This window comes from Stenella coeruleoalba (assembly GCF_951394435.1).
Source record: "Stenella coeruleoalba genome assembly, chromosome: 8".
Taxonomy (NCBI): Eukaryota; Metazoa; Chordata; class Mammalia; order Artiodactyla; family Delphinidae; genus Stenella; species Stenella coeruleoalba.
In genome coordinates, this window is record NC_137154.1 from 61,062,726 (window position 1) to 61,078,192 (window position 15,467).

Consider the following 15,467-nt stretch of genomic DNA (forward strand, 5'->3'; position numbering starts at 1 on the left):
TTGAATGTTTGCTTTAAAATAATCATTTTTAATCCACTGAAGAATGATTTTTGTATCTATTTCTTAAGTGGTGGACAATGAATGCAGTTGATTGGTTAACTGACAAGAATTTATTAAGCACCTATGGTATGGGTGGTATAGAGGGGCATCTACATGACAGCATAATTAATGCATTCTAGTTAAAAAGTCACCCCTGGAGAATAATAAATTAAGACAATATCCAAGGCCCCCAAATTTGGCAGGAACTTAGGAGGGGAACACTTGATACAACCATGGATCTAAACAGTGACTCAGGGAGACTAATTTTAGGAAAAAACAACCAGCCCCATCTCCTAGCGGTAGACTGACCTGGGATTCGTAGATACTAAACTAACATATAGGCAGCCCAGAGAAAAGACACCTGGACAGGAAGTGAATGTTGGTGATTAAAAGAGGAACTCGGGACCAGACTGTGAGTGTAAAATGAGTCAACATATGAAAAGAGCACTTAGAACAGTGGCTGGCATATAATAAATAATGAATAAATGTGAAATGTTTTTATATAGTGAACCATCCATCCTCAGAGCAAAATGGCCACTAATTCTCTCGGTCTTCTATGGAATATTTTGGGAAATTTTTCCTTTTTGGATTAAACCCATATATTTCATTTTATTTGAATTTCATTTTGGAAAGACACATATCATAGTTTGCTCTGGGTCCTATGCTCTATAGGGAATTGTGTACCGTATCTTACAGGTCAAATTAGACGACTCTGACTGACTTAGTTGAAATTATGGTAAGAACTACAATATTATAGATATTTCTTATGAAATATCCTCTTTTGTTCCATTGTGCCTCCATTTGAAAGGAGAAGACAGGAAATTCTAGGCAAGGAAAGCTGCATGAAAAAGTGTTAAGATGTCAGAATGACTCTCAAAGACTATGAATGATAATTATGAGGCCAGTTTGAGGTGTAAAAAAAAAGATTCTATTGAGGAATTATGAAGTATAACAGTGGGGATAAGTTGCAAAGTATTAAGGCCGTTTGGGGAAACAGAATTTTATCCTGATGTTAACAGGAAACTATTGAAGAATTTAAAATAATATAGTCAAGTGATGTTTCAGGAAGACTGACTTCCAGTTAATTTGCCAGTGTAGTTTATCATAAATTAAAGGGAAGGAGTTGATCCTGTCACTTAAATTTATTTCTGTATATGGTGTGTTTTCTAGGTTAGAAATCAAAATGAAGTTCAAATGAATATCTATTTTTAAATAGAAGGATTTGGACCATATGTTGAATAATTTGATACTAAGTGTGATCTAAGGTATATTAAATATACAGGAAAAATGAAAGTTGATTTCCAAATTATCTCTAGGTCCACATGCCTAATACACTCATTTCCCTTTGAATAGGTCCCTAATGACTTATATCATGTTATTTTTGAAAAGGAAGGATCCAAGATGTGTGAGTTGGTCTATATGTATAATCAAAACATAACAAAAAATCTCCCATGCATAAAATTATGATATTATAGTTAAACTGCAATGAATTTACATTATCATTTTTTATTTGTTCTCCAAAAAAATTAAGGATAACCTATTGCTCAACTCAGGACCAGGGCAATGATTCCCATGTCACCCATGTCATGTGAAATGTAAATCACTAAAAAGCCTCCAAAGTGTCAAGAAACTATTAACATTAAAAAAAAATGTATACACTAAGTGGGGAATATTTCAACACTATGGGACTTAAAAAGATTTAAAAAAAATTTTAATAACATTTCCTATATCAAAGGTAAAATAAAACAACCTAAATGTCAACAATAAAAGTGTGGCACATTATTGACTAAAAAAATTTCTAAAGCTAAATTATGTCCCAGATATATACTCAAGTAACTAAAATAACAGCCAAGGTTTAGTTAGCCCCTGCTGTGTGCCAAGCAATTCTGGACACTGTTTATGGGTCAACCTAGAGGTTTCCAAATATTTTCACTAAATTGTGTAATGGCTACAAAACGATTGAATTGGGAGACAAAATATTTGGTGGTATAGCTTACATACAGCTACCCTAGCCCCTATCCAAAGTTAATTATTATCTCATACTTCATCTTTAAAATTAAAACAATATATATATGATACTAATATACTTCTCCCTAAAACCTCTGCATAATGATTTAAGAAAATGAGCCATATTTTTCCTTTGGTTTGAGTACCTTCCTGGACCACTTCTGTTTACCCAAAGGTATAGATAGTCTGGCTTAATAACTAATTTAAGCTTCACACCCACTGTATGAAGTAAATACTATTACTCCCATTTTATACATGAGGACATGTCTAGCCCAAGGTCATGCAGGACAAAATGGTAGCAAGTGTATATTAATCCCCATTCCTCAGAAACTAAAGCCTGTGATGTTCTTTCTATGATATCATAATGCTTTCAATGCAAAATGCAGGAAGTAAAGTTAGAGCCTACCCTTACTGAAGTTTTTTGTCTATTAGGAATTCTCAGAAGAAGCAAGAGTTTTAGAGAAATGTATTTGAGAAAAGGTAAACAGAGTTTTTTCTTGATTTTATTTTTAAAGAAACTGAAATGTACTGAACGGGCCTACAACTGACAGTTTACTCCAGTTTTAAGAGAGCACAAGGGAACAAATAACCGGCACAACAGTATTATTTTATAGATAATGTAACATCAAAATATACGAAAAAACATGAATGTTTTTGTAAATAAATTGCACAGCTTCTTCAAAAACAGACATAAAACCAAGACAACTATGTAAAAAGAGTCAAATAAATGGTACATCAGAATTAGGGGTAAGATTGAACAGTATGAAAGGAGTGCTAACCCTTTATCAGTATTAGGGAAACTGGAACTTACATAAACAGAGTAGAGGAAAGTCAGGTAGGAAAATTCTGCATGTGGTTTCGGATGTGAAAAAGGGTAGATAAATCATGCTAGATCAACTAGATGTTTGTATAGGCAAAATTGAACCTCAACACCTATCTCACATCATACACAAAAACTAATTTGTGACGGATTAAAGGTCTATATGTAAAAGCTAGAACTATATAATTCATAGAAGAAAACATGTAAAAAATCATTTTAAAAGAAGAATTTTGTGACCTGGAGATAGGCAAAGGTATTTTAGAATGCAAAAGGCACTAACCATAAAAGAAAATTTGATAAACTGGACTTCACAAAAATTTCAACTTCTTCTTGTCAAAAGTCACTGTAAAGAAAATAAAAATGTAAGTAACAGTCTGGGAAAGAATATTTGCAAAGTAAACATCCCCAAACAAACTGCATCCTGAATATATAAAAAAATCCTTACAAATGGATAATAAAAAAGTAAACAACACAATTATTTTTTAAATGGGAAAAAAGGAGGAGACCTAAGTAACTTTGGAAAATGTTGTTTTGACCAGAAACTATATGGTTAAAAAGAAAAGGGCCCCTATACTGTACATAAACACTGTATTCTGATACATTTATTTCTCACAAGAATTCAAGCAAAAAAGTTTGAGACTACTGTACATGTGCACTGGTATTAAACAAGTAAGCAAAAGGATGGTAGATGGTGGAAGGCAGGCTTCTCACTGTCAGAGGGTAGGGGGGTGGGAAGTTACAGATAAGAAAGAGAGGAAGTCTAGAATAAATCCTATCAAACTGGATTAGAGTCAGAGACATCAATAAGAACTGTTTATATAGACTCAGCACACAAACGAAAAGATATACAAATTATAGATTATAATGGTTACATGCGATAATATACATACAAATACTACCTAGTACTCTCCCTTGAAAGAACCTAGAAACATTACTTTAACCAAGTGATAAAGGTTAACATTGCCAGGAATGACATGTAGATATCATATATCCCCTCATATAATGTGATGAGAACACTTGATTTCTGTGGTATTCTTTCAACAATTCATAACTCTAATCATGAAAGAGAAAAAAATCAGACAAATCCAGATTGGGGTCATTCTAAAGGATACCTGGTCAATATTCCTCAAGATCATCAAGGTCACAAGAAACAAGGAAAGAAAGACTGAGAAACTGTCACAGACTAGAGGACACGGAATCACATGACAAAGAAATGCACTGTGGAACCTTGGACTGAATCTTGGAGGAGAAAGTGTACAGTCATGGAAACACTGATGAAATCTAAATAAAGTCTGGAATTAGCTAATAGTAGTGTACCAATGTTGGGTTCTTAATATTGACAAATATACCATGGTAATATAAAGTGTTATCAATGGGAAAAACTGGGTGAGAGGTATAAAGGAACTCTCTGAGCAATCATTTCAAATATTTTGTAAATCTATAATTATTCCAAAATAAGAAGTCTATTTTAAAAAATGGGCAGAGACTTAGACTGACACTTTGCAGGAGAGGATATATGAATGAGCAATAAATGTATAAAAGGATGCTCAAAATTGTTAGTCATATGGGAAATGCAAATCAAAACTATAGAGATGCCACTCTATACTCACTGGAATGGCTAAAATTAAAATGACTAACAATACCAAATGTTGGAGAGGATGCAGAGCTACTTGCTCTCTCATACATTGCTGGTATGAGTGTAAAATGGAACAACCAATATAGAAATTTGTCTGGCACGTCCTTACTAAACACTTGCAGTTTCTTGTTAGGGTCAAACACACGTCTACTTAATGATCTAGAAACTCTACTTTCAGATATTTACCCAAAATAAAACATATGTCCACAGAAAGACTTGTACAAGAATCTTCATTGAAGCTTTATTCACAATAGCAAAATATAGGAAACTGAAATGCCTATTAATAGGTAAATGGATAAACAAGTTGTGATATATTCATACAATGGAATACTACTTAGAAATAAAAGGGACAAGTTCCTGATACACACTGCAATATGGATAAATCTTTAAAACATGTTGAGTGAAAGAAACCAGAACAAAGCACATATGTACATAATTCCACTTATATGAGTTTAAGGACAGGCAAAATTCATTTATGGAGAAAGAAATCAGAGTACTGGCTGCTTCTGGGAGGGCACATCTTGTGCAAGAGAAGCTTTCAAAAATTATTTTGAATAATTTAATTTTAAAAGGTTAAAAAAGGAAAAAAAAAGATAAGCCTACAGGTATATATTACATGAGCACGCCCACTATCCAAATTTTCCCTATTGCTTTAGACAAAAAATAAAACTAAAAAAAAAGAAAACAAAATTTTTAACCAAGAGCAAGTAGACCTTCCTTAGGATTATATTATGACTATGTTTAAAAAAGATGTTATCCAGTTTTATCACCTACAAGAAACTTAGGCTATAAGAATCAAATTTAACTGTGTAGGGAAGAAAAGGACTAATTATATTCAGAATTTGTTTGTTGTGGAGATAAGACACATTACTCAAAATTAAATAGAGTACATGGCTTCAATATTTCAAACTTAGAATATATGCTATACTTCCATTCTAATATAAGGGAAAGAGGATGGATTTGTATAGATCCTCAAGGAGAGGGGCTCACTACATTGCACATCAACAGTTATGCCAACATGCTGATTTCATTATGATCCATCTACAGTAAGCACTGTTCACTTCATGCAGGTTGTTCTGTGTTTTTCTGTTACTTTCAAATGAAATCATCCATCTGTAGAAAATGAGTAAATGGAATATTCATGAGCAAGAGATAATTTTTATCACCCCTGGAGAGTTCCTTTCTTTGGGTTGTTTATTACCTGCAGAGCTCAACTGTATGAAAACTGATTAAATATCATTTACCAATTATATGATGCCAGAACACATTCCTCAAAGCAAACACGAAAACTGTAATCATTCTTACAATAGAAGGTATGCTTTCAGGGATGGAGCCAGGTTTCGCGGAGCTTTTTTTTTAAAGACACAAAATTATAAGAACAAGTTTGCTAAAATTTTTCCTAGGGTCTTAGAAAGGGCTGTTAAAATAAATGACCTGGAGCATATGAACTTTAAGCATATTAACCTACAGATAAATCTACCTTTGCAAATAATTTTTTTTCAGAGGTGATGACAAGAGGATTTGTCTACTTAAAACCTATATAGAAACCATCAAGTAAGCATTTGAATTTTCTTAAGCTGAATTGAAAATAAGCGGTTAATGACTCATTTCTAATTGCTCATTTAACTGAATTCAACTATTGTACTTGCTTTCACTTTTTTATTTTTATTTTTTCGGGTCGGTGGGGAGATGAGGATAGTTCCCATCGGAAATTGCTGTCAGGTTGTGAGCCACATTCTTAGTATTCTTCACTTGTAAGAGTAGCTGCTCACATAGTTTACGAACTCCTTAGGCCTTGTTCCAGCAAAGATAAATCCTCAAAATGAAAGAACTCCTAGTTCTTAAGTCTTAGGTCAGAGGAAGTCTTCCATTGCCTGCTCCCACCTTCTTGCTGCACTGCAAGAAGAATTAGTCACTCCCCATCTGACCTTCTTCAGCCTTTGTAGTCATCTCAATTACATTACTTTTTAAATTTTTCATTAGTTATTTGCGTTTGAGCTTAACTTTGCTAGAATGGAAGCTCCTTAAGAGCAAGGAAATGTCCTATCTTTAAATCTAAAAGGCCTAGCTCATATTGGGGACTTAATAAATATCCATTGACTGACTGAATGAATGAATGCTTTAGAGGTAAGCTACTTAAAGTAAGGACCAAAGCATAGATCAGTAGCATCAGCATCATCAGAGAGCTTCTTAAAAATGCAATATTTCCAGAACTACCCCAGACCTACTGAATCAAAATGTGAATTTTAACAAGATATTTGGGTGATTCCTGGGCACATTAAAATGTGAGAAATATTGTGGTTTTTATTCCACTAGCTTTAAAGGAGGAGACCATACCAAAAATAATATAGTCTTAAATTTCACTACAATCATTTCTTCATTTGTTCTTAATATGTTTGGCTATGTTAGTCACACAAAGGTCAGATGACCCAATGGACTATTATTCTACTTATTCTTTCTTGTCAGTAACAAAATAAAATACTAATTTAAAAAACAAACAAGAAATAAAAGAAATTTAATATTTAGTGAGAAAAAGCACAAACATAGTAGAATTGGTGGAAAGGAGATGATGATGAATATTACAATACTGACATGAATGCTGAGCTATAAATTCAGATACAAACCTGGTGTCTTGTCCTATTTTTTAAATAAATAAATCTTTCAAAAGCCCAAGCCTGATCACTGCAAACTTTGTAGATCATTGTTTCTCTGCTCTGGGAGCTCAAGATGGAGAACTAATGCTGGAAGTTAGATAAAATCAAATTTAGCCAGAGTGCATTCGCAGCTCAGCTTTTAAAATGTATGTGCCTATGAATTCTCAGGTTGGAAATTAAAGCTCAGCTAGTTTTAATTTCACAAGAGAACCATAACTAGTACATTCAATTTACAGCTCTCCTCCTCATCCCCCTTGTTGAACAGATCACCAACTGTCTGGATGCTTTCCAACTTGACTGTGAGAGAAAATCATCTTGGTTCTATCTTAAGAGTGGCTATCTTTTCAGGCAGTTAGGTAATCTATTGAAAAGAGTTATCACATAATATAAATGTGATTAATTCTGGATAGGTATAAACATATCCATTTGAAGAAGATACATTTCAATGCAAATCTTAAAAAAGAAAAGAAATAGAAAGACTGCAAAGAACTGTCACCTATGGCAGAAGCTATTAGTCATGTCACAGTGAAGAAATAATGACTGTCTTGGAGATGCTCTGTTCTTCAAGGTGAGATTCAAATGAATGAAGCAGCTTCAAAGAAAATCACAGGAAAAAGAGTATGGATCACAGTAGAGACTTTGCTTGGGGGAATTAAGCATGTGCCTGTTTTAATCAATACACAAGTCCAACACTTGTCAAAACTTAGTTTTGCTTTTCAAAAATCACATTCTGAATTTTCATTCAACACAAATTAGAAAACTTTCACGTGATTTTAGGCATAGTGTCTTGGTTTGATTTCTATATAATCGAGAATAATCCAGAAACCTAGCAAAATATTGTCACTGGGTAGAACTTATCCTTGCTCTACCTGTATTGGTCAGGATAGGTTAGGTTACACTGTTGAACAAAATTAACCCCTGAACTTCAGTACCTTAATGCTACAAATTTTGTTTCTTACACAAATCTGAAAGTTGAGCAGTTCTCCAGGCCATTCCTTAAAAGCCGAAGGTCAAGAGGGGGCTTTTCACCACCTCAGTTCATAGCCCATTGGCTAGAATTAATCACAAGACCCTGCCTAAACTCCAAGAGTCTAGGAAATGTATTGTTCTATATGCCCATGAAGGAGAGGAGAACCGGATACTGGGGAGCACTAATAATGTTACTAGTGAGCATGATAAGTTTGATGATATCAACAGAGGGTCTAGCATCAGTAGAAACAAAAAATCACTGATGAAGGGGAATAAATAGAGGCATAGTATGGCATGAAAAGAGAAGAAGCACCATCACTGGTCATGAACAGGATTACCTCATTTTTAGTGTAGAAATATCTAGAAAAATAATGTATTGGGCAATTTCTTTGAACCAGCATATAATTTTAGTGTATGACAATTGCTCACTGCTTAAAAAATTCCAGTATGGCTGTTCTGGAAAGCGAAGAACTGACTTGTTCCCCATGTTTTAGTTTTCTATAGTTACATAACAAGTTGCCACAAATTTAGTGGCTTAAAACAATAGTTATTTATTACCTCCTATCTCTCTAGGTCAGAAGTCTGACATGGCATGACTAGATTCCACACTCAGAGTCTCACTGGGATAAATCAAGGTATTATCCAGGGTTGTGGTTTTCATCTGGAGCTTAGGGTTCAGGTTCACTGGTTGAACTGATTTCTTTCTCACACTTTTCATGTGGTCTTTAAACGCTTCAAGCAGCAACGACAGGCCAGTACTTTGCATGCTTCAGACCTCTCTGACTTCCTCTCCTGATTTTAAGGGATCCTGTAATTCTATTGGACCCATCCAGAAAATCCAAGATAATCTATCTTAAGGTCAGCTTATTAGGAATCTTAGTTGCATCTGCATATTTCCTTTTGCCATGGAATGCAGTGACACTACACAGGAAAGACACCAATTGGCAGAGACCATGGGGACCAAAACTCTGCCTACCACACTGTAATAGAAATCTGTATCTCTAATATTTGTTTTATATGTAAGCATTTAGTTTGTCTAATAGGTTATCACAAAACGGACATAATTGCAATGTATTTGGGTTCAAATGAGTGATGAGTTAAGAAAGAGAAAGATGTAAAAGAATAAACTTGTCTAATTTGGTGATGGGGGAAAATGAAAACAAAGAAGAGGGAACAGAGCAAACTATGACATATGTTGCAAAGTGTAGACATAAGTAAGGAGAATAAAAGAAGCAGGGGATGTGCAACTGGAAGCATGAAGGATATAATAAGGTTGATACAGGGAATCAGTGGAGAGATTTTATAGTGGGTTATTAACAACATAGGGAACATTATATTGCCTGTGGTAGTTCAGGTATGAAGAAGCTTAAATATGGTGAAAATTTTATGATTCCCCACTACATAAATGAATTATAATGAATAAAGTGGTTTTGTATTTTTGCATTCAATAACTGACATTATGCAATCATCAAAATAAAGTAACAACTGGAGGAGACAGTATGTATATGAGTGGTTAGCTCATATTCAGCTCCTAAAAAAATGAGTTAACGGTAGAAAGAAGTTCAATTACTAAAAGAACCTGATCATTATTAGCCAATATCAAATCAATAGATGGGGCTAGGCAGAATGTCTCCTAAACTAACAAATCAATGAATATAGTCAAACTGTCCATTACCCGTTTGAGCTTCTTCCTGCCCATTGTCTAGTCAAGGTTCTAATATCTCTGAAAGGAACCAGAAATAAACTGGCAGGAAAAAGAGGAAAAGTAAGAGACATGATGACCATTTTCCAGGGTTCAGCAGAACACTGATATTACTTCAAAATAACCCCAAAAAGCAAGGAAGAGATTCTATAAATCAAATACATTCAAGGCATATTAAGTTACACAAAGTTGAACAAATGTATTTCATGCTGAACTGTTCAGAGACTTTAAAGTGCTAATGTGTTTTGTGAGTCTTTAATGGAGGAATATAATTTGAAGATTTTCTGAACATCTATGACTAGGGAAATTTCTTTTAGTTCAGACTACGGCAGAGATGGCTAGCTGTTCAAAGTTGTGCTTTCTTTTCCATAGTAGAAAGTGGAATGGGAAAAAACTTCCAGCTAAGGAGTATATTTCCTGGCTCCTTTTGCTACTAAGTATGACCATGTGACTGATTCATGCCAATGGAATTTAAGGGAAAATCATGTGAGTAACTTCCCGAAACAAGGCTTTTGAGAAATGGGTATTCCTTCCCTATGATCTCTTACTCCTCTGTCAGCTGGTACTGAGGACAATGGCAGGCCCTCAAGATGAAAGAAACTTGGGATTTTGTATCACTGTGTGGAGCAAAGTTCTCAGTAGCCAGAATATATATTAGACCAGTGATTTTTGTCTCTGAGGAGACATTTGGCAATATCCGGAAATATTTTTGGTTATCACATTTGAGAAGGGGGTGGTATGACATTACTGGGTATAGGCAGGGAATGCTGCTATTATTCCATGATGCACAGAACAGTCCCCAACAACAAAGAATTATCTAGTCCAAGGTTGAGAAACCCTTCATTAGACGGTTAGGTGAAAAAAAGTATTTCTGTTGTATTAAGAGCCTGAACTCTCAGGGTTTGGTACAGCAGCTACTGTTACCTTAACTCCTATGTAGTTTCTCCCAGAGCTAATGTTCCAAACACCATACTTCAGGAAAAACAGACCATATAATGAATACTGTAAATACCAAGATAATACATTAGACTGGTTGCCAAAACACGCTGACTCTACCCTCAGAGAATTTCTGAAATCTATTCCAATCTCTATTTTCACTGGTAATATCTTACACATACACATCTTCTCCGTCCTGATCTGTTATAACAGTTTCTTAAATGGGTTCTTTGTCTCTAGTTGGCTTAGATATTGTCACAACATTAAGTAGTGGCTGAAACCGAACTTGAACTCAAGGTTTTGCCTCTAAATTCTTTGTACTTTTTCTCTGGAGTAGGAGATAGCCTAATGTAGAGAGAGCTTGGACTTGAGGATTGAAAAGACATATTCATATCCTAGTTTTGATACTAAAATTATAATTTTTGAAAAATCACTAAGTATATATCTTTGAGTTTTACCTCATTTGTAAAATAGAAATAAAGAAAACTTTAAGTTTAGGGTTTATTATTTAGAATGAATATAGTACTTGGAACACGGTAAGTATTTATTAAATCATAAAAAATCATTAGGGAAAAAGAAACATTGTACCAGGATCCCTGAACTATTTGCTATTCCTCTCTCTTGAGGCAAATGTTTGCTTACCCTTCAATGAGTTTCTTCAGGGCGGTGAGAAATCCCTAAGATTGTTCAAGTACTCTCCTTCCGCCCAGAGATACATACATGGGCCTGCACGGAATATTCAGACTTATGGCTAACGCTTTGTTTTTGTAATACTCAGGACCTGCAGTCAGCTCATATCTGGGTTTCTTTTGGTAGTCATTCAATCTTTTTAGTGTATTGGTTTGAAAGTTGCCCCTTTGTATGTACTGTAACTAGGTTCTCATTTTTAGTTGTTTATTTATAATAAATTCAGATTCTAAAGAACAATTAGAAAAATAAACAAAAAAAATCTAGGTAAAACCTTATGTTGATCCTCCTTTCTGGAATTCCTTCATGTCCAAATTCTACCACTCTACCAAAGGTCTCACTTTCACCCTGAAAATTTCCCTGAGACATCTGCTAAAAATAATCTTAGTCAGTATCTCTCTCTCTTTGTGTGTTCTTTCACTTCATTGATTTATTCATTCCGCAAATATTCATTAAGTACCAAGCTCTGTGCAGAGACTCATCACCTTGGGCCCTGAACTTTGGTAGTATCTTCTCTTATCTCTTCTACTAGACTCCTTAAGGGAATAGACCACAGATTACTGATTTATACACAGTATGTAGACCTGCACATAGTTAGTGCTTAATATATATCTCTAATACTCAGTGCTTCACACAAAAGCTAGAGATTATTACTATTTTTTAACCATATATTTTTCAAATATCCCAGTGACCCCAAGGAGAGAATTCACAAAACATACACAAAAACTTAATTCCATTGGTTCCTATGTTTCACCTGTGGTGTTAACAAACTCAACTGAAAATTAAGATAGAGTTGCATAAAACAAAACTATAACTTGGGCAATGCTGATCTATAAATTAGTATACTCAGGGAATAATATCAATCTTCTAACACATGTATAACAATTACACACTTAAGAAGTTTTGCTAATGAACGAGGAGTAAAAGCCCAATAATGTATAAAAATTACATTATTTTTAATGTATGCTCAATTCCCTTAACCAAATGAGTTAAGGGGATTGAGCATACTATTTATATTACAAAGAATTTATATTAGCTGAAATAGTATCACATGCAGTCTCTGAAGCAGCCTGATTATGTGAAATAAAAAAAGGCCTGTATTTGTACAACCATTAAAATTTAATATTAGGAAGCAAATCTTCCCAATTAATGCTATTTATGTAAAGTGCTGAATAGCAAAGAATTTTTTAAGTTTCCTCCAGGATATTTTTCTATCAAAAGTTTTCTCACGTATACCTGTTCAGTTTGATGCTCACATGCTACATTTAAAGAAAACTCCTTTTACATGCCCTGTTTTTGCCAAGAAGATTCCTTTCAACTTTTCTAAGAAATATCAGAGAATGCTTTCTCTTAAGAGAACTGGGAGTTGGGGTTAGCTTAGGCATTTGAAAGCTGAAACTCTCTCTCTTTTCATTTGCTTATCACTAGTAACTAGTGCGACATTTGCCTCATGTTAGAAACTTAGCAAATGCTTGCTGAGTGAATGAATGAATGAATGAATTTGATCTTCCTATGACATTCAATTCTAAATACATAGAAAAAACCATATCCATTTTTCTATTTCTCTTAACATTTACAGTTATTATTCTATTAATGTTAAATAAATGGCTAAAGAACTAGTAGGACATACTGTTAGCACATTGATACAATGTTAGTCTTAATATAGCAATCAGTGTATTTCAATATTTTTAAGTGCTAGTGTTTATAATACGTTAATTTCTGATGACATTTCACAGAGATGTCAAACTATAACATCTTTTTTAAGTTTTAATACACTTACGAGTATAATTCAGAATTCAATTACAGTTCATATTGCAAGAAAGACACAAATGAGAAGAAAGGTCTGTAAAGCAGGCTTCTCTTCCTTGGTTATTTAATAACAATATCCAATTTTCCTTATGTCCATTAAAGTTTATAAAATATTTTCACATATATCATCTAATCTCACCTCACCACAACTTTAGGAGATGGGTATCAGTATTCTGGTCGTACAGCCTGAGAGCCCGACACTCACCCAGAGAGATCAGTAGGCACGTACGAAGTCACACGCTGTAGCTTCTACCTACTCCACTCTCATCAATTTATAGAAATCCAGTCTAGAGCTTAATGATGGATGTAGAAACATATGTTTAAAACTAATTAAGTGACTACTAAAAACCCTCTCTAATTCCTATTAATGGGAAAGATGCTAAGATCAGATGACTAATTTGGTGAGATTGCAAATGAACAAAAAAGGTAATAAAATCCTTGGCTAATGCATGGCATAATGAAGATGTTAATGAGTTTAATACTTGGGTATATTTTATGAAACTCATCAGGTCTGTGTAATGGGAAACCTGAGCATATCTCTCTGCTATGAAACCTTTCTCCAATGTGGCAGGGGTACAGCAGGGTCAGATTCCTGAACAGGCCAAAATGTTCTAGAATCTGTTATTGTTCAGCTCCCAAATAATATTAAGATGAGCATGATTAGAGCTTATAAGGACTAATCAATACTAAGATGGGATGGCAATAGAAAACATCAGGTTGTATTGTAAAAATAGGACACATGACCCAACAATGAGGAGAGATTCAGTGGTGGTCAGACCAGGAAGCACCACAGAATTGAACAAAATGTTATTGTTCTGGATAAGAAATTGCCTGAGACAGAAAATAGTGTGGAAGACGTGCTTTTCTGGGTGGATAAGTCTAAACAACAGATTTCTAGAAATTTAACTTCTCTTAAGATACTTCCCTGTATTTTTCTATACACCGATATCCACACATTTTATTATCCTGTGTGCAGCATTCAGTGGGCCATGTTATAGCCAGCCCACCACAGAGACTCTTGCTCCTGCCCCAGGCTTTGGAGGTACATAGGTCTCTCTCTTAAGGCCATTAATTGGAAAAAAAAATACAACAATTTTCATCATACATGGATATAAAGGTCACATCACCTTTTCTACCCTTCTACCCTCTTTTTGACACACACTCTAATATCAACCCACCAAGAAGGCCAGGTGAGAGAAGAGTGGTCTCTTCCCACCTTTATAGAGGCCTGCCTTTCTAGTCAAGGGTCAGGGTCTAGGAGTCCAGGTCCTTGGCAGGAAGAAGTGGAGAATGGAAGATAGAGAGCTTCTCTATCCACACAATACTCATCTCCCCATCTCCTCCCACATGTCCATCCCCACTGCTGCCCAGACATCACTGACTATTTCAACAGAAAGGTTATGAAGACTTTGAAGAAGGGTGCAACAGAGAGCTCTAACCTAGGCTAGAGGAAGTTAAGAGTAGTCATTTCCTGAGTGCAGGAATTTAGCCAGGAAGAATGGTGTTGCCAGGAGGAAGGTTGGAGCAGCCAGTTAAGAGTCAGGCAACCCCATCCTGGGTTGCCTCTATCTCAATAACCAAGCCTGACAAAGCTCTTTCACTGTCCGTCTCACTTTTATGTTGGGAATCCTTCAATAAAATAATACATGGGAAAGTCAGAATAAAGGACCAATGGCAGTATACATTATTTCCTAGGAATAGGCTGGGGGAAATCATGATAATAGTAACAGCTAAGACATATACTCTATATGATGTTCTAGGCACTTTTCTCAGGACCTTACATATATTACCTGATGCAGTCCTCAAACAACCTTATGATAGGTACTATTGTTACCCCCATCTCATGGAGGAGGAAGCTAAGGTCACTGCTCAAGGTCATGTGGGCCACAGAGCAGGAATTCAAACCCCAGCAGTCTGGATGAGCCAATGCTCTTAACCACTGTATCATGCTATACCGCTATAGTAACAACCACCTGTTCTGTCATCTCTCGCCACTCCTCAGCTTGCAGACCTTATTCCTACTACACCAAACTAGAAACAGCTTACTGCATTTGCTAAGCTTTCTCTGAGTCTTTCTTTTTATTTTATTATTATTATTTTTTAAATTTAATTAATTTTTTTATACAGCAGTTTCTTATTAGTTATCTATTTTATACATATTAGTGTATACATGTAAATCCCAATCTCCCTGAGTTTTTCTTTATATTT

The 15,467-nt window shown here is 34.9% G+C and overlaps 1 protein-coding gene across 19 annotated transcripts in view; it reads right to left on the reverse strand.

The window, feature by feature from the left end:
• DLG2 (discs large MAGUK scaffold protein 2) overlaps nucleotides 1–15,467 on the reverse strand; it is a 2,041,348-nt gene that overhangs the window by 704,830 nt on the left and 1,321,051 nt on the right. The window contains exon 2 of one of the 19 annotated variants that reach the window (XM_079928915.1): nucleotides 3,147–3,209. The exons of 17 other annotated variants lie outside the window; for them this stretch is intronic. In XM_079928915.1, the coding sequence (XP_079785041.1) occupies nucleotides 3,147–3,149 (3 nt within the window). In that variant the 5' untranslated portion in view covers nucleotides 3,150–3,209. Of the gene's footprint in view, nucleotides 1–3,146; nucleotides 3,498–15,467 lie in introns of those variants that run through there. One more of the 19 variants, XM_079928916.1, reaches the window with a different exon arrangement.